At 36.6% G+C, this 18,518-nt stretch overlaps 1 protein-coding gene and 1 non-coding gene across 2 annotated transcripts; one reads left to right on the forward strand and one right to left on the reverse strand.

Moving 5' to 3' along the window:
* Positions 1-1,421: 1,421 nt before the first annotated feature.
* On the reverse strand, positions 1,422-6,134 carry LOC133805567 (uncharacterized). The gene is made up of 5 exons (XM_062243747.1): positions 5,499-6,134; positions 4,758-5,360; positions 3,892-4,628; positions 2,336-3,516; positions 1,422-2,209 (listed from the first exon to the last, which is right to left on the reverse strand). Exons 1-5 carry the CDS (start codon positions 6,132-6,134, stop codon positions 1,422-1,424), a joined length of 3,945 nt encoding a protein of 1,314 aa, XP_062099731.1.
* Positions 6,135-6,144: 10 nt separating this feature from the next.
* On the forward strand, positions 6,145-6,251 carry LOC133807907 (small nucleolar RNA R71). The gene has a single exon (XR_009879792.1). It is a non-coding gene; the product is annotated as a small nucleolar RNA R71 (small nucleolar RNA).
* Positions 6,252-18,518: the final 12,267 nt, after the last annotated feature.

The raw sequence follows: 18,518 nt of genomic DNA on the forward strand, positions 1-18,518 counted from the left end.
GAACCCAATCAATATCATCTCCATGAGCCCATTGATGATATTCATCATCCTCCCGTTCATATGTCGGCATATCATATAATTCAACAATTGTATCTATACCAACCGGAACTTGAACACCTCTAACAAATACGTCTACATTCTTCATCTCCACATAGTTTGCATAAAATTCCAAAACCACTGACAAATTGGCATGGCTAACATCCTCCGAAGCAAACATAGCCCAACCCCTTCTTTGAATTTCCCCCCTAATTTCTTCATAAGTTGAGAGTTCATTTGGTGATTCCGTATACTCAAAACCCCGCTCACTGATGACCTTCCTCTTACGAATCCTTGTATAACGCTCAAAAGCGGCTTTACTGACGAATTTGGTAACATCATAATCTGGGGGTGGTTCGGGTTCCTTAGTAGTGGATGGCCTAGAAGAAGATGGTCTATTGGTGTTCCTAGAAGAGGATGCCCTAGAGGGGTTTCTCTTAGGTCCCATAATATGCTATGAAAATTTGGACAGCACCTCCCCTGTTTTTGCAATATTCCCCAATTCCAAATAACTTGCAAACAGATTCAAATCAATGCACTACCAAACTACACAATCCCCACTATACTCTTCAATCAAAAATCCCTTATTTCCCTTCTTTATAAAGAAATTACCAACAAAAATCTGAATATTGGGAGAAACACTTACTTGACAGTGATAATCTCCTCTTGAACTCTCCAATTGCACCAAATAAGCATGAAATCACCACTCCAATTGATAGAAATTGAAAAATTAGGGCTTGAAGAAAATTTGGGGGTTTAGGGATTTCAGATTATGAAGTGAGAAGGAGAAGACATATGTGGATTCAAGAGATAATAAGGGGAATTGGGAAAAATTTCTGGGTAGAATGAAGAAATTTAGAGAGAAAATGAGTAAAAAGGAGTTGTGGAATTTTTTTAAAATGGGGAGAATGGGAAAAAAATAAGAGGAAAACCTCTTTTAATTTTCGGAACCGCATGTACGCCGCGGCGCGCCCCTCCAAGCGCTGCGGCGCGTATAATTTCTGGACTCTCTGGAATTTGCCAAGCGCCGCGGCCCTTCCAATAGGCGCCGCGGCGCGCTCCTCAGAACCGAGCTCCCCTTCTCTGACTTCGCCAAGGGCCGCGGCTCTTGTTGCTGGCGCCGCGGCCCTCTCTCCCTAATTCCAAATCTTAAATTTTTTTTATTTTTTTTAATTTTTTTATAGTTTTCACGATTTCCACGGTTCTATTACATTAAAAGGAAAACTAAAAACTAAACAAAATAATAAGTACAACCACAACTAAACTAAAAACTGTTCATGCTTTTTACATACTAACTGAACTAAAAATTAAAAACAAACATAGGAATGCCTCCTATGAGCGCTGTCGTTAACGTCATTTAGCCGGACGCTGCTTTAGTCTTCAGATCAAATCAATTCCAACTCAACCACGGTTCTACATGTCTCCACCGGTCCCTCCAAGTAATGCTTCAATCTCTGTCCGTTCACCTTAAAATCTCCCGTCTTTTCACTATGAACTTGTACTGCTCCATAAGGAAGTGAAAATACTACCGTATACAGTCCAGACCATCTTGACTTCAGTTTTCCAGGAAAAAGTTTAAGCCTAGAATTAAAAAGAAAAACTTTATCCCCTGGTTGAAAATCCTTCCTCAATATTTTCTTATCATGAAAAGCCTTCGATTTCTCCTTATATATCTTCGCATTCTCATAGGCTTCATTTCGGAATTCCTCCAATTCATTTAACTCCATAAGCCTATTCTGCCCCGCCATGAAGAGATCAACATTCAACTTTTTCACAGCCCAAAAGGCTCTATGCTCCAATTCCACCGGTAGATGACAAGCCTTACCAAACACCAATCGATATGGTGACATTCCAATCAGAGTTTTAAATGCCGTGCGATAAGCCCAAAGTGAATCATCGAGCTTCTTCGACCAATCCTTCCTCGAAGTATTTATTGTCTTTTCCAAGATACCTTTTATTTCTCTATTCGATACTTCAGCTTGGCCATTTGCAATTGGGTGATAAAATAATGCCTTGCGATGATGAACACCATAACGAGCACAAAGAGCGGTGAACCACTTATTGCAAAAATGACTTCCCCGATCACTAATAATAGCTCTTGGAGTACCAAATCGAGTGAACATATTTTTATGAAGGAATTTAATAACTTCCTTCCCATCACAAGTAGGAGTTGCTGCAGCTTCTACCCATTTAGAAACATAATCAACCGCAAGCAAAATATACTTGTTATTATACGATGATGGGAAGGGACCCATAAAGTCGATCCCCCATACGTCAAATAGCTCAACTTCCAAAATACCGGTCATCGGCATTTGATCTCTTCTTGTTATGTTCCCAGTTCGTTGACAACGGTCGCAACTTTTGACAAAATCATTAGCATCCTTAAATAATGTAGGCCAGTAAAACCCACTTTGCAAAACTTTCGCAGCTGTTCTTGTTCTGCCAAAATGACCACCGCAATGCAAACTATGACAGCGAGTTAAGATTGACAACATCTCCTCCTCAGGAACACATCTACGAATAACTTGATCCGGGCAATGCTTGTACAGAGTAGGCTCCTCCCAATAATAATGCTTCACCTCCGAATAAAACTTCTTTAATTGTTGCCTTGTCATTTCAGGGGGTACAACCTTGGCAGCCAAATAATTTACATAGTCCGCAAACCATGGAACCTCCTTACCAACATTCACTTCGAACAACTGCTCATCCGGAAAAGCATCATTAATCTGAACTTCTTTATTAAGAGAATTTACCCCCACTTCTAAACGAGACAGATGATCAGCCACCAAGTTCTCAGTACCCTTCTTATCCTTAATTTCCACATCAAATTCTTGTAATAGAAAAATCCACCGAATAAGACGAGGCTCGGAATCTTTCTTAGTCATGAGATACTTTATTGCCGAATGATCCGTATAGACTACCACCTTGTTTCCAATCAAATATGGACGGAACTTGTCGAAGGCATAAACTATGGCTAGAAGTTCTTTTTCCGTTGTTGCATAATTCAGTTGAGCATCATTTAAAGTCCGACTAGCATAGTATATAGTTAGAAATACCTTATCCACTCGCTGCCCAAGAACCGCTCCAACCGCATAATCACTAGCATCGCACATAAGCTCAAATGGAAGTTCCCAATTAGGAGTACATACTATCGGGGCTGAAATGAGCTTCTCCTTGAGAGTCTTGAAAGCAGCCAAACAATCATCATTAAAATCAAACGGAACCCCATTCATCAACAAGTTAGACAACGGCTTTGAGATCTTAGAGAAGTCTTTGATAAATCTTCGATAAAACCCCGCATGGCCCAAGAAACTCCTTACTCCTTTAACTGAAATTGGCGGTGGCAAATTCTCTATGGTAGAAATCTTAGCACGATCCACTTCAATTCCTTTCTTAGAAATTTTGTGCCCCAATACAATGCCTTCACTAACCATAAAGTGGCACTTTTCCCAATTAAGCACCAAATGCGACTCCTCACACCTTCTCAACATCCAAATTCATCAAACACATGTCAAAAGAGGACCCATAAACCGAAAAATCATCCATAAAAATTTCAATCCCTTTTTCAACCATGTCAGAGAATATTGCCATCATGCACCGTTGAAACGTGGCTGGTGCATTACACAACCCGAATGGCATCCTCCGAAAAGCAAAAGTCCCATAAGGACACGTAAAAGTTGTCTTTTCTTGGTCCTCCGGTGCAATTACGATATGGTGATAGCCCGAGTACCCATCTAAAAAATAATAGTAATTATGCCCCGCCAATCTATCCAACATTTGATCAATGAAGGCAAAGGAAAATGATCTTTCCTCGTTGCCTTATTCAACTTCCGATAATCAATACATATCCTCCACCCCATCACTGTCCTAGTTGGAATCAATTCATTGCTTTCATTCTTTATCACTGTCATACCCCCTTTTTTCGGTACCACTTGCACTGGGCTTACCCAAGCACTATCAGAAATTGGGTAAATCACCCCAGCATCCAACCACTTCAAAATCTCTTTCCTCACCACTTCTTTCATTGTTGGATTAAGCCTTCTTTGAGCGTCGATAGTCGGTTTCGCCTCATCTTCCATCAGAATTCTATGCATGACTGTTGATGGACTAATTCCTCTTATATCAGCCAAAGTCCACCCTATAGCAGTTTTATGAGCCCGTAACACCCTCAACAATTTCTCCTCCTCTACCTCCGAAAGAAATGATGAGACTATAACTGGAAGAGTCTCTTTCTCCCCAAGATAAGCATAACGAAGGTGGTCTGGTAAAACCTTTAACTCTAAAACAGGTGGCTTCTGAATCGATGGTACTGGTCTGTCTGGTCCTGCCCCCAACTCTTCAAATTTCTTATGTTTCCAAGGCTCAGCTGATTTTATCCAATTTAAGTAACTCATCACCTCTTCATTCTCCTCACCATCTACATCATCAACTGTGAGACTCAACTCAAGAGGATCCTCCCTTAATGTTTTCCTTTCCACTACTTCTTCGACTACATCAACAGAGAAACAACTATCACTTGTTTTAGGATAAGTCATAGCCTTACACACATTAAATACTACTTCCTCCCCTTGAACTCTCAGCTTCAACTCTCCCTTTTTCACATCAATCAATGCTTGCCCAGTTGCTAAAAATGGTCTCCCCAAAATAATTGGAACATTCTCATCCTCCTCCATATCAAGTATTATAAAATCAGCTGGAAAAATAAACTTATCCACCTTTACCAACACATCTTCTATAATACCACGAGGATGCTTCACAGATCTATCAGCCAGCTGTAATGTTACTGTAGTTGGCCTAGCTTCCCCCAAACCAAGCCTTCGGAATACTGACAAAGGCATTAAATTAATACTCGCCCCCAAATCACATAGGGCATGCTTACATTCGAACTCCCCAATAGTGCATGGAATGGTAAAACTCCCAGGATCTCTCAACTTTTGAGGAAGCTTCCGTTGCAAAATTGCGCTGCATTCTTCTGTTAATGCCACTGTTTCATAATCACCCATTTTTCTCTTATTTGAGAGAATCTCCTTCATGAACTTTACATAGCTTGGCATTTGTTCTAATGCTTCCGCAAATGGTATATTAATGTGTAACTTCTTGAACACCTCTAAAAACTTTGCAAACTGCTTATCCAAATTATGCTTGCGAAGTCTTTGTGGATATGGAACTCTAACATGATGCTCAATAGTTACAGGTGGGGTCTCCTCTTCTTTCTTAAGGTCTTCAGTAACCTTTTTATTATCCAACTTCTTCTCATCTTCTACTGACTGACTCTTCTTTGGCCCTTCATATTTCGCTCCACTCCTCAAGGTAATAGCTTGGCACTGTTCTTTAGGATTAACTTCTGTAGTGCTAGGCAAATTTCCTTGAGCTCTATTAGTCATTAAAGTAGCCAATTGCCCTATTTGAGTCTCCAAACTTCTTATGGATGCCCTAGTCTCAGTCATGAATTGGTTAAGCACATCAGGTTGGGATTCAGCTGGTTTCATTGGCATGGGTGGAGGTGGTCTATTTTGTGGTTGATAGTAGCCCGGTGGAGGATTTTGGTGTGCATATTGTTGGGGATAGGGTGGCCTATTTTGGGTAGGTATATAAGGTGGCTGAGGTTGAGGATAAGGTTGGAGAGTGTTTTGGTTGTTAGACCAGGAAAAATTGGGATGGTTCTTCCAAGCTGGGTTGTAAGTCATGGAATTGGGATTGTTAGGCTGTCTTGGGTAATTTCCTATGGCTTGGACTTCTTCCATGGGCATATTATTCATGTCTGTAGCAGGGCATTGGTTTGGTTGATGGGCTGTACCACACACTTCACATGAGTTTTGAACTTGCATAGCTTGAGAGGGTAGGGTAGTCTTTTGCAATTGCTTCGTCAAAGCGGCTACTTGAGCGGTAAGCATGGTTATGGCATCCACTTCCATCATTCCAGCCACCTTCTTTGGCTGCCCCCTTTCATTTGGCCATTGGTAATTGTTCATCACCATCTCCTCTAATAGCTCATATGCCTCATTAGCACTTTTGCTCATAAAGGCACCTCCCGCCGCATCATCTATAATTGTTCTTGTCGTCCCATTCAAACCATTATAAAAATTATGCACCAACATCCACTTTTCTATTCCATGGTGCGGACACTTCCTTAGCAACTCCTTAAAGCGCTCCCAAGAATCATACAATGACTCTCCATCCAACTGATAAAAATTATTAATTTCACCCCTTAACTTTGCAGCCTTCGCTGGAGGAAAGAACTTGGCAAGGAATTTCTTAGCTAACTCCTCCCATGTAGTGATCGAATTCGCTTATAAGGAAATCAGCCAACTTTTCGCCCTATCCCTCAATGAAAATGGGAATAGCCTCAGTCTTATAGCATCATCACTCACCCCATTCATCCTGAACATAGCACATAACTCCAGGAAATTAGCTATGTGTAAATTAGGGTCCTTCGTCGGCATACCTCCAAACTGAACAGTTGTTTGAACCATCTGAAGAATGGCTGGCTTAATCTCAAAGTTGTTTGCAGCAATGGTTGGAGGTCTGATGCATGAATGCACTCCTGTAACAGTAGGAAGTACATAATCTCTCAGTGTTCGTGCTCCTTGCTCCCTTGGACCCTCAGTAGCCCCTTGACCATTATTAGCACCATTTCCCAGATTATCAGCCATGGTGAATTCCAATTTCCTTTTTATTTTCCGGTTCTGCCTGCACGTTCTTTCAATTTCCCGGTCTATTGGTATAACCTGTTTTTGTCTATTACTTCGCATATACCAACTAGTCCTGAAACACAAGAGAACCTTGATCCGGAATAAATGTAAAAAAAAAAAAAAAAAAAAATCAATTTAGAACAAAAATTAACTTATTGGTATTAATAAAAACAGTCCCCGGCAACGGCGCCAAAAACTTGATCGCAAAAATGTAACACGCAAGTATACGTGGTCTAATCAAGTAATATATGATAAGTTAAGTGTCGATCCCACGAAGACTGATATTAATCACCAACAATTAATCCCTAATTCTAATTGATGTGCTTAATAATTTCAGATTACAATTAAAATACTTACTACTAAAAATTAGGAAACTACTAACACTTAAATAAATGCAGTAATAAGAATTGATTTAATTTAATAGATGCAAAAGTTAGGGCTTTAGTTTCATCAACTTTCCACTTATGATTTCTACGCAATTCTCAAGATATCTTAATTCTGTTGTAGTAGCAGATTATAATTATATATTATAGTCTTATTAGGATCTATAATTCTCTACAATATACTATGCCCTACATCTCTGTGGTAAATCAATATATTGCAGGCTTTAAGCACATAATCCCTAAACTACACAACTCATAAAAGTACTTTCGTCTAATATGAAATTGTGATTATTTATCTATAGCATAATTATCCTTTTCTTTTCAGAGTTTAGGTTAAAATCATATGGACATGTAAATGACGATCAAACATTCACAAGCATTAAGTGTACGATAAATAATCCACAGCAGAAGAAAGAAATTCAGAAAAATTTCATTAAGAAATCATAGTTTCAAGAAGAATCCACTAAAACCCTAATAACAAGATTAGTTCAAAGCAGACATAATGACATCAATCAATTTAAATATAAACATAAACATCAGTAGAAAGATTACAGAAGAGAAGAAGAATTCAAACTTTTAGATCCTCAATGTTTTTCTTCTTCCTTCAAAGACTTATCTCTCTCTAATTCTGCATAATCCCTAAAATTAACTCTAAAAACGTATTTAAACCAAAACCCTAAAAAAAAACTAACAAATTAAAAAATTCACGTGCAGCCACACGCGCCGCGGCCCTTGCATTCGGGCGCCGCGGCGCGCATCCTCTATTCAGCGCACCCTCTCTGACTTCAGCAAGCGCCGCGGTGCGTCCCCCAGGCGCCGCGGCCCTTCAAAATTTCAGAATTTAGGCAACTTTCTGTTTCTCCCTTGCGCCACAGCTCTCCATCCAAGCGCCGCGGCCCCTAAAAAATTCCAAAATCTCGATTCCAAACTGCAAATCTACCAACTATCTCCGCGAATGAGTCTTCAGCTTCCTTCTTATCAACTTTTAGTACAAATTGCTCAATTTCAACTGATTTTTCAGTCATTTGCCAAACTTCACAATTTCCTCTCCTATTTCCTGAAAACATACCAAAACAAGCATAATACCGTAACACACTCCACCAAAAATGACTCAAACTGATCCTAAACACATGTTAAAACTATGCTAAAAACAGACTCATCAAAGACCATGCATGATATTATGATGATTAATCATATGATGCCTTTGCAAGTTTTGTGCAACATAAAAGAAATTTGTAATAAGAAGTTTAAGTTCAGTGCCACTATTTTGAAAAGGCAAATGAAAGTGTTAATAAGTGTAAACTGAGGCCTATAGTAGGCTTATAGTGGCTGCCCAATAATTTGGGCTAGGTTTTAGTGAACCAATTATATTGTTTGCCATATTTCCGTTTTTATTTCTCCTCCATATGAGTTATTGTTATATGTATTGACACCACAGTGTGTGGCTGCCTTAACTCTTGAGCCCGACGGGGCAACGATGGAATAAGGTTTTTAATGTGCCCTACTGTGGTGATGGCTAGCCGGAGGAGAACCCATGAGATTTTATATTATATGTGTAACAAGCCCTGCAGGCATTGACCAATTCAAACAGTGTACACAATATTAAGGGGCCCAAAAATTTAAAAAGAAGTTGTGTATGTCCATTGATATTGGGTAATCATTAGCATTGCATGCATTACTTTGCTTACTGAGCTTTAGGCTCATAGTTGTCTTGTGTTGCAGGTAGAGAAAGAAATGTGTGAATGACATGAGGAGAACTGAAGCATGGTCCTGACCCTGATTTGTACATATGAACATATCGACCTTTTGTGGGTTATTTCAGTTATCAGTGAGATGTTTGTAATAAAGTGTGAAGTTATGTTTTGAAAATAAATTGAGTTATTTAATACTTATGTATAATATGTTTGAGACACACTTTATGTTTAATGTAAATAATGTGAAATAAGTTTTTTTTTTTTTAAAAAAAAATCCAGACTTCCGCATAAAGTAATTATGATATAGTTTTAAAACGTAACACCTCAAATATGATTTTAACTAAAATAAGTGAGGGTGTTACACTATATATAAATTTTGGCATTATAACGGCATAGTAAAATAATCTATATACAACTTTTGACATTATAACAGCATAGTAAAATAATCTATACATATATAATAACTAAATAACTGAAATGAAAGGCTCAGGAAAGAGCTGACCTAAAAGGTTTTCGTAGGCTATCGTTACGGACAGAACTTCGCCTAGATCTTCGAGGTTTATAACTTTAGAAGGGTGTCAAGAAGATTTTTGGGTAGAGTAAGAGAAAGAAAATGAGGTTTTTGTGATTCAAGATGAGTTTTGGAAGGACTATTTATAGGAAAATTTTGGGTTACTATGCTAATAAAATATTTAAAATCAAGCATAGTGGAATAATAAAATATTCAAAATATAAGCATGGTGGTTTGCTAAAGTCATCATTGTATCACTATTGCATCATCATGTGGGAACCATGGGGTGTACCCCACTGTGGGACCCATGCGGACCCCATTGTGGGACCCACTATGAATAGTAACCGGTGAATAGTAACCGGTGAATAGTAAAAAAATGAAAATTTCTCAATCTTCTTATATTACCTAGTCCAACATTTTTGACTCACAAACTTTTCTGAAAAAGTTTCTCTAACATCCATAAATTAATTATTCCCATGTGTTAGTTACTTCAACAGCTTAGAATTGTTAAAATTCCACAATAGAATACAACTATATTCCCAACGGTCATATCACTATTCACCAACGGTCATAATGGCTAGTTTTTGTCCTATAAATACTTGTTCCTTCAACCATTTACTTGCACAACTTCTTCATCACTTAACCTTCTATATAGAATTCATCATCAAAACATGAATTTCTCTTTATTCTTCATAACTTTAGTGATTGTTTGCTTGTACTTAGCATCATTCTATGTGTATTATACTAATGAAATGCCCATGAATGTTATAGTTGCGTATTCATTAGTTATCCTTCCACTTTACTTAATAGCTCTAGCATTCGATTAACATTGTAATGCACTCAAAAGTATGAATAAAATATCTTCTCTTATTTTTCATAATTGTTATAATGCATTTGTAGAAAGAAGTGAGAGTTACAGTAAGTGAAAATATTTATTATTGAAGTTCAAGCTTTACCTCAAGATTAAGTATATTAATTCAACTCATGCAAGAAATTTTGTTTTAGTGTGGCGGGAAGAACTCTTACACAAAGGATGAGATCAATGACGTGCGTGAAGAATGGGCACAATGCGTAATGGATTTGATGAGTACTACATAGGTCCACTCACCTTTGTTAACTTAGACTTTTAAGGAGATATACTTACAATGTTAACTTAGACTTTCTTGGAGATATACACACTTTGTTGTCTAACTATAGCTTACAATCCTTATATGAGTCACTTTTAATTAACTTAAGAGTCATTATTTTGGATACTTAGTTCAAATTCTAGTATTTTATATTACGGTGATATCTGTTTTGTTTTGTTTAGTTTGTTTGTATAAAAAACATGATTTGTTTTGGGCATAATTCACATTTTAATGAAAAAACACACCATAATTTGGTTCTACTAAAAGTGACAATAAATGTGTACACCATAAGTCGGTTGGGAACTCACTTACCATGTTTTACACCATAGGTCGGTGTGGCACACCGACCTACCCTGTTTTACACAAGAGGTCGGTTTTGCAACCAACCTACCATGTCTTACACCAAAGGTTGGTGTGCGACCGACCTACCATGAGTTACACCAGAGGTCAGTGTGCAACCGACCTATCATGTCTTACACTAGAGGTCGGTTTGGTGCCAACTGACCTACCATGTTTTTACATCATAAGTCACTGCATGGGAAGTCAGTTCCCAATCGACTTATGAACGTTAAGAAGTCAGTTTTTAACCGACTTATCGTGTAATTTTTGTAATAGTGATGCCATTTTAGTTTGTTTTAATGGATTAGACTAGAAATATTATTTTATTAGTTTTGAACACTAAAGGACTGGATTTAACTAAGAATTTATTTATTTTGCAATGATATTCAATTTCTTTTGACAAGAGAATATTAATTTTTTTTTATTAAATGAGGCCCAACACCTCTAAAATTCAAGGTTTTCTTAAAAAAAAAAAAACATTAATTTGATGGAAAAAAATGGATATTTTGGAGGCCCAATCAAGACCCTAAATTTGAATAAAGCGTAACAATTTAAACTCGATCAAAAAAATCAGACTCGACTCGAAAATTCAAAACCTGAATCCGTACAAATTCGATTGACTTTCGACCGGGTTCGGTACCCCATTTCCCCACCCGAAACTCGAAAACCTGACTTGTGTGCACTCGTATCACCAACACGAATTGGATCAGGTCTAGAATAATGCCCTTTGGTCATTAGATTCAGGTCAGTATTGGGGAAATTATTGGTAGCTCCTGAGTCAGGATACCATGCTGGGTCATTAACCACATATGAGGTAGCCATTAGAGCACTTGGAGAAGCCGTAGACTTATCAAACGGAGCAGCACCAAAACCTGGATATTCCGAATTGAACCCTTGATAGAAACATGATGCAAAATGACCAGGGCGAGAACATAGTTGGCAAACAAGTTGACCACAACCTGGTGGAGAAGGCGAGAAGCTACTAGAGGCATCAGATTTTCCAAAACGATTGTCAAAATTACCTCTACCAACAACAAAAGGATTCCAGTACATATCTCAAAGAACTCGTGTGCACTAGAGTTACCATATCCAGTAGGTGGCTGAGAGTAAGAAGAAGTGGCTCTTTTCATAGCAGCATTGGCCAGAGGAAGATTGGTTGTGAGAACACTCGGATCAAGTTCTCGAGCATGTTTTTCAAGTCGACTTTCTTGAGAGAGCATCAATACTTCAATTTCAACAACAGTATATGATGATTGTCGTGAGTTGACGAAGATGATAAATGTATCATAATCAGGAGGTAATCCATTGAGAATTTCTTAAATATGATCTTTAGCTGTTGTAACAGAGCCAACTGAGTTCAATTGATTGATCAGTAATCTCACTTTGAGAAGATAGACATTGAGAGACAGAGAACCTTTCTTCAAATTTTGGACTTGAGTGTGATATTGATCTATTTTGGCAGAGGTCTGAGTGGTAAAATAGGTCTGAAGAATGGGCCAGACTTGAGCAGCAATAGAACATCTTGCCACTTGTGTGAGAATTCCTTCAGTCATGGATGAGAGAAGCCATGTACACAACAACTGAACTTGTTGTTTCCAACCAGAGAAGAGTGGATTGACCTTCTTAGCTAGTCGATCATCATCATTGAGAAATTGCAGAGGTGGAGTGAAATCCGGATCTATGTAATCTTGAAGCTTGCGACCTTTGATTGCTCCCAAGATCTGAGGACGCCAAAGCAAGAAATTGTCACTGTCAAGCTTGACAGAGAGATTGTGAGTAAACACCACTAGTGTAGTGGAAGAAGCTGATGAGGCAGAAGGATTCACATATGTCATTATGAAACAGAGAAGAGGAAAGCGAGTAAGAAAATGCAAGAAGAGAATCGGAGAACGAAGGAGAGAATCACAATGGCACTGGTATCATATTAGGAAAAGAGATTTGGTAAAGATGAATATTGATTCTCATTAACACTAACTCAGTATTACAGACTAAATATATATATATATATATATATGAGTAAATTAGTTAGACTAACAGCTACACAAACTCTAACAACCTAACTAACTTTATACAATAAGCATAACTAATTCCTAACACATACAACAACGTCACGGCATGGTAAATGTCAAGATAAAAGTTAGAACTTTACTATGTGTCACTAGTTTGTTAAACATCGTTCAATGAAATGAAAATTATTAATGATATATAAGTGATTGTTTGGTGGGTTCCTTCTCACATGCGAGCCACCAATATAAGAAAAAGAAGACTTCTTTTATAAGAAGTCAACATTAGGGCGAGAACAATTTATTGTAAGCATGTACTTAGATGATACGTATTTTATCATATGACAAAATAAGAGAAGAAAACAAAAGAGATATCGGCTCTATGAATGGAGAAAGCCAAATCCTCTATTTTGGAAGGAAGAGGGCTATTGAGACAGGAAATAAAATACGGCAGCATTAGTGATGAAGTAAAAATTAAATAAAAATTCAGTACTTGTAAGAAGCTACAAGGAAAAAGATAACACAATAAATCCACCATAGAGTGGTCCTTCCAATGTTGTTTTCTCATTAAATTTCTTTCCATGGAAGAAGTTACATCTTTCTCATTAGATTTCTTTAGTGCTCTCATTTTTAAATCACTCCATACACATATATCCTTGCAAAGAAAACAGCCACATTTGTACACATTTGATATTTTACCATTTAGCATAGTGCCTGTGTTTTATCAATTTACTATCATTTTAATTTTTTTTTCTTTAGTTTAGTGTCGTTTTCTCAATGTATTTTAGTTTTTCAATTTACTGTCATTTTGTGGGATATTTGCAGTGAAAGTACTTAATTTATTATGTTTGTAGTACTTATGTACCCAGATTATTTTTTTAGCACCGAAAGTACATTTCATCAATGTTTTGGTACAGTTTAGTACAACGATCAATTTTTACCGTTAAGTTCGTTTGTAACACGTATGCGAAAATACTCAATTAAATAGATATTTGTGACAAAAGTACCTAATTTAAGATATATTTGCAGCTAAAGTATCCAAGTTATGAGTAAATTTCATGCCATGGTGGCGGACTTAACAGCGAAACATACAGATGCACTAAACTACACCAAAACAACTACATAAGGTACTTTAGGTACTTAAGTGCTATAAATACAATAATTTAAGTACTTTCGCAGCAAATATCCCTCATTTTATCGATTAATTGTTTATTTTCGCCTTTTTTTTGTTGTTGTCATTTTTTGATATATTGTCGTTTCCCAGTGGTTGTCGTTTTTTCGTTATGATATCGTTTTTATCATTTATTGTCGTTTGATGTCATTTATCCAATTTCTTGTGGTTTTCCTCATTATTTTGTCGTTTCCCCTATTTATTGTCGTTTTATTGTTATATTGTCGTTTTTTCGTCTTGTTGTGCAATTTGTTGTCGTTTTTTCATTTGTATAAACTCATTGAAAAATTTATTTATCTATTTATGAAACTCACTCATAACCCATAGAGCTTGTTCTGCTGCACCAGCACCAGTACCAGCACCACACCTCAAGGCCTACCATCAATGGGATCATTCCCTCGCAAATCCAAATCCTCGGATGCTGCCCATTTTGTTTTGGACCGTCTATACGATGTAGAGTTGGGTTTGAAGAAGGATTTCTGTTTAGCTTATACCATGTGCAAATACTGCACGCAGAAGAATTGGTTTCCAAATGTGTTTATTATTCATGCCTTGAGAAGAATGGGCAACTTGGTAAGGTTAAGGCAATTATTACATTCGCTCAGAGAAGGGTACCTTCATTTTCTTCATATGCTCTTCTGCAATATAGTTTGTTGTACCACCGCAATAAAGTTTGTCACTAAATGAGATTTCTCTGTGGAAATTGATCTTTATATGCTCTTCTGCAATAACTTCCTCTTTCCATGCAATCTTTATTTCAATGTGTTTCATGGCGATAGTCCATTTTCTGACAAGTTATTGTGCAATGCTATATTTCTTTACCCTCTCTTTGCTCCTATAGTCCTGCAGTTTTGTACTTCGTATTTATTTAGTTTATAATGCATTTCTCTGTCATAATCCTGACCAGCACCAGGCTTGGTAGTTAGTTATCTGTAATTTGTCATATTTGATTAAGGACAATTAATTAGGTCTTAGATACCAATTAATTCCTGATACATTACATTTCAGGTTTGTTTATGGTGGTAGTTAATTTCTGGTATCTAACATGATTTGCTCTGTTTCAGCTTTGGTGGTGGTGAAAAACATAAGGCTGGACCCAAGTTACTACAAAGTCATCCTGGTAATCTCAATTCTTTTGCTATTCTTGTAAGTTAGACTTATTTATTGCTCTTTCTAAGTCAATATGAAAATAAGTCCAATGATTTTATTGCTAGCTGCGTCTATATTATTGTCATATTATTGGAGTTTAGTCCGTAACAGATTCTATTTAGAATTGACCTCCAAAAAACAAAAAAGAAAAAACTATTAAGGAATACATAATAAAAGTAAATTACATCACCGCTGGTTCAAGGCCTTAATATTGAGATCATGACTACCCAATATTAAAAAGAAGTCGCTGTAAACATAAATATATAGGGTGTTTCTATGATAGTGGCTAGAATGGGGCTCTTTTGTGTTCCCGATGTGTGAATAGTTTTCGACGCGAATTTTTTTTATAACCATATATATTGTAGTTATTTAGCGCATGCGCATAAAAAAATTAGTCACAAGTGCACACTACTACAAAAACAGGTTTTTACGACATTTTTTAAGGCACTCATCTAGATACGAGGCTTAAAAACAACTCCTGAACTTTTTAGGATACTCATGGAGAGTCGTTAAAGAATTTCTTTTAGGACACGCGGTGCGAGCCCTAAAAACTGACATGTATCCTAAAAGTTTGAATTTTTTTTTAACAAAAGTTCCTGGACTTTTTAGGACACTCATTGAGAGTCCTTAAAGAATTTCTTTTAGGACACGCAGTGCGAGCTCTAAAAACTTATGTGTATCCTAAAAGTTTGAATATATTTTTTAACAAAAGTTTTATTATATATTAAATCAGAAAAGAAAAAAAATACTCAGCCCATTCTTTCTCTCTCTCTTTCTTCCTTGGATCCCGTCTCTCATCCCCCATTTCTCTCTCTCTCAACTTGTGGCTAGCCACGAACAGCGGCTCTCCGGCCACCCCCCGCCTACACGCGCCACCCATGCGTCTTCCCCGGCCCCCGAAACCCCCAACCCCGCGAGCCCCTAGCCGCACGCGCCCCCTAGCCCTCTCGATGGAGCCTCTAAAGCTCAGTGAGTATGTGGGTTTTCGAAAATTTTTGGGCATTTTCCGACCACCTCGAGCCACCCCGAGCCAAATGATCACCACCACTGCATTCCTTGTGCTTTAGGCTTCAAAACCCACTAAAGGATCATACTCAATGGTCGTCGGAAATGGAATCGACGTTCGTCGAAATCTATGGAGAGTTGAGAATTCATGGCTCTAATCCGGACATTCTAGGCCTTTCCAAGAGAAACCACCACCAGCATGACGTTCCTCGAGCTTTGGGCTTCGAAGCTCAGTCATCATTTTCCCGAACCACCACCGTGGGGTGGTGGTGCCACCATAGAACTTTTTTAGGGCTCACTTAAAAAACCTTTTTTTGTAGTAGTGGCAACAACCTGTTTGAATATAGTTTTCTGCATTGTAAATTATCCGGATTTTTTTGAAAATTTGCAGGATGTTCTAAATAGCTACAATATACACAGTCATAAAAAGATCTCGCTGAAAACTGTTCACGGGTCGAGAACATAAAAGAGTCCCATTGGTGGGGCTCTTTTTGAAGCCCCTACCATAGAAATTCCCAATATATATATACTAGATACAAGCAACATGCAATGTACGTTTGCTTAGTTTTATATATAGAATTTATTAAGTATTTTTATTAAATTTGTATGATTGTTATATAAATTTCAAATAAATAAACAATATTATATATAAAAAAATGACATAAATATATTAAAAGAAAAATTAAACCAAAACATTGTTTATCATTTTTAAATATATATATATATATATATATAATATGATAACTTTTTGATCACAAAAACTATCATATTTAAGGTACAAAACATTCATGATATTATTAATTTTTTTGAAAGGTACATGATATTATTCAAATTATACCTTATGATTGGAGAGTAAACTTATTTATTCTTGATAGAAGATAAATGTTATTCTAATTTATTATATAGTTATATAGTCATACTATTTATATATACACGACACTTATATATAATATGAAATTCTGTTTTTAGTAATTACCAAATTAATTAAACCATGTGAATTAATTAAAGTGCGGAATTGTAATTAACTGTTTACACAGATTGCAGTTCTGTCGGGACAGAATCCGAACTTCTCACGATAGAAACTGAACACAATAAAAAGACAGTGCAAAACAATAAAGAATACAATGAATTTTTACAAGGTTCAGAAGCCCTTTCGGATAACCTACTCCTTGGGGCCACGCCCAGAGAGTAAAACCAATTAATAAAGAATCACAAGTACAAAATATTGACTTAAACAAAACAAGACTCCCTCTTGAGATTTGTTGCAACTTTGTTGTACTTCTCTTCACTAATCTGATTTTGATTGAAACGCTCAACCACTTGAACTCCCTTCAATGGCCAGCGAGTGCTTGCATCCTCCCGACGCAAGGCTTGTAAAAAATCTTCTCCCGAAGACTATAAATGTTGTGTTCAAATTACAATGTGTATTCACTCATAAACATGGTATAAACTCACCACTAAAAAAACTAAACACACATATTTCTACAAGATCACGTGAATACTTATGATCTTGAATACAAAGAGGAACTCTCACAAATATTACAATTATGCTCACAAATAATGCATCTCAGAGTTCCCCTTTCTCAATGCTTTTAGAGCCCTATTTATAGAGTTTTTTTTCGTGCTCATAAAGGTTGAGAAAGAATTCTTCTAATAAATGCAAGAATAATTGAAGATGTTCTTGATTGATGAAGAGTTGCCTTTTTTAGAAGATGCGGATCCGAAAGATACGATTTTGGTGGGGACAGCTCAGACCTGCGTCGGATAAAAAGCAAGCTCAAAAAAGAAACAACAATTAATGATATTAAGAATTCAGTTTCTTGTTTTTTAATTCTTGAGCTGCACGAAAATATATAAACAAATAATTCAGAAATGACTTTAGGTAAGTACTGAATATTTGCAATATATAACTTCCCTTTATAAACAAATTGGGACAATATAAAGCTAAATAAGAAAACTAATTATTATCCGAATTTCACAAAAAAGGAAAGTGAATTTTCAAAAATTACAAGAAAGGGAAACAACCAATTTATCTTTTAAGAAAAAGATATTTCTATAAAAATGCCGATTATAGAATTTACATAATATATTTATAATATTTATTGTTATTCAATATGAATATATATATATTTATATAACTTAGATCAAATAAAAACTTAACATATTTTTTTTTAATATAAATGATAATTTTTATTCAAATCAATGCACTGGAAGTTAGATTAATAATATTTTGATCGGCACTTATACATGCAAACAAATAATTACTTTGTCAAAAATAAAAAATTACCTCTCGTAGAAGTTTTTATAAAAAGAGAGAAGCCCCAACTATTTTCCCAATCTTGTGATCGATTTCTTCATAAGGTTAATGGCAGTCCTAGGTTGGTGATAGACGGTACTTCTCTACGAGT

The sequence above is a fragment of the Humulus lupulus genome, chromosome X, assembly GCF_963169125.1.
Source record: "Humulus lupulus chromosome X, drHumLupu1.1, whole genome shotgun sequence".
NCBI lineage: Eukaryota > Viridiplantae > Streptophyta > Magnoliopsida > Rosales > Cannabaceae > Humulus > Humulus lupulus.

What these genes read in the sequence shown, in the direction of transcription:
- LOC133805567 (XM_062243747.1), bottom strand. Translation starts at nt 6,134, where the DNA reads ATGTTGGTGCATAATTTTTATAATGGTTTGAATGGGACGACAAGAACA. An exon ending in CAGCTGAATCCCAACCTGAT is followed by an intron (nt 5,361 to 5,498) that starts GTGCTTAACCAA and finishes CCTAAAGAACAG; the next exon opens with TGCCAAGCTATTACCTTGAG. An exon ending in GTATTATAGAAGATGTGTTG is followed by an intron (nt 4,629 to 4,757) that starts GTAAAGGTGGAT and finishes GATGTGAAAAAG; the next exon opens with GGAGAGTTGAAGCTGAGAGT.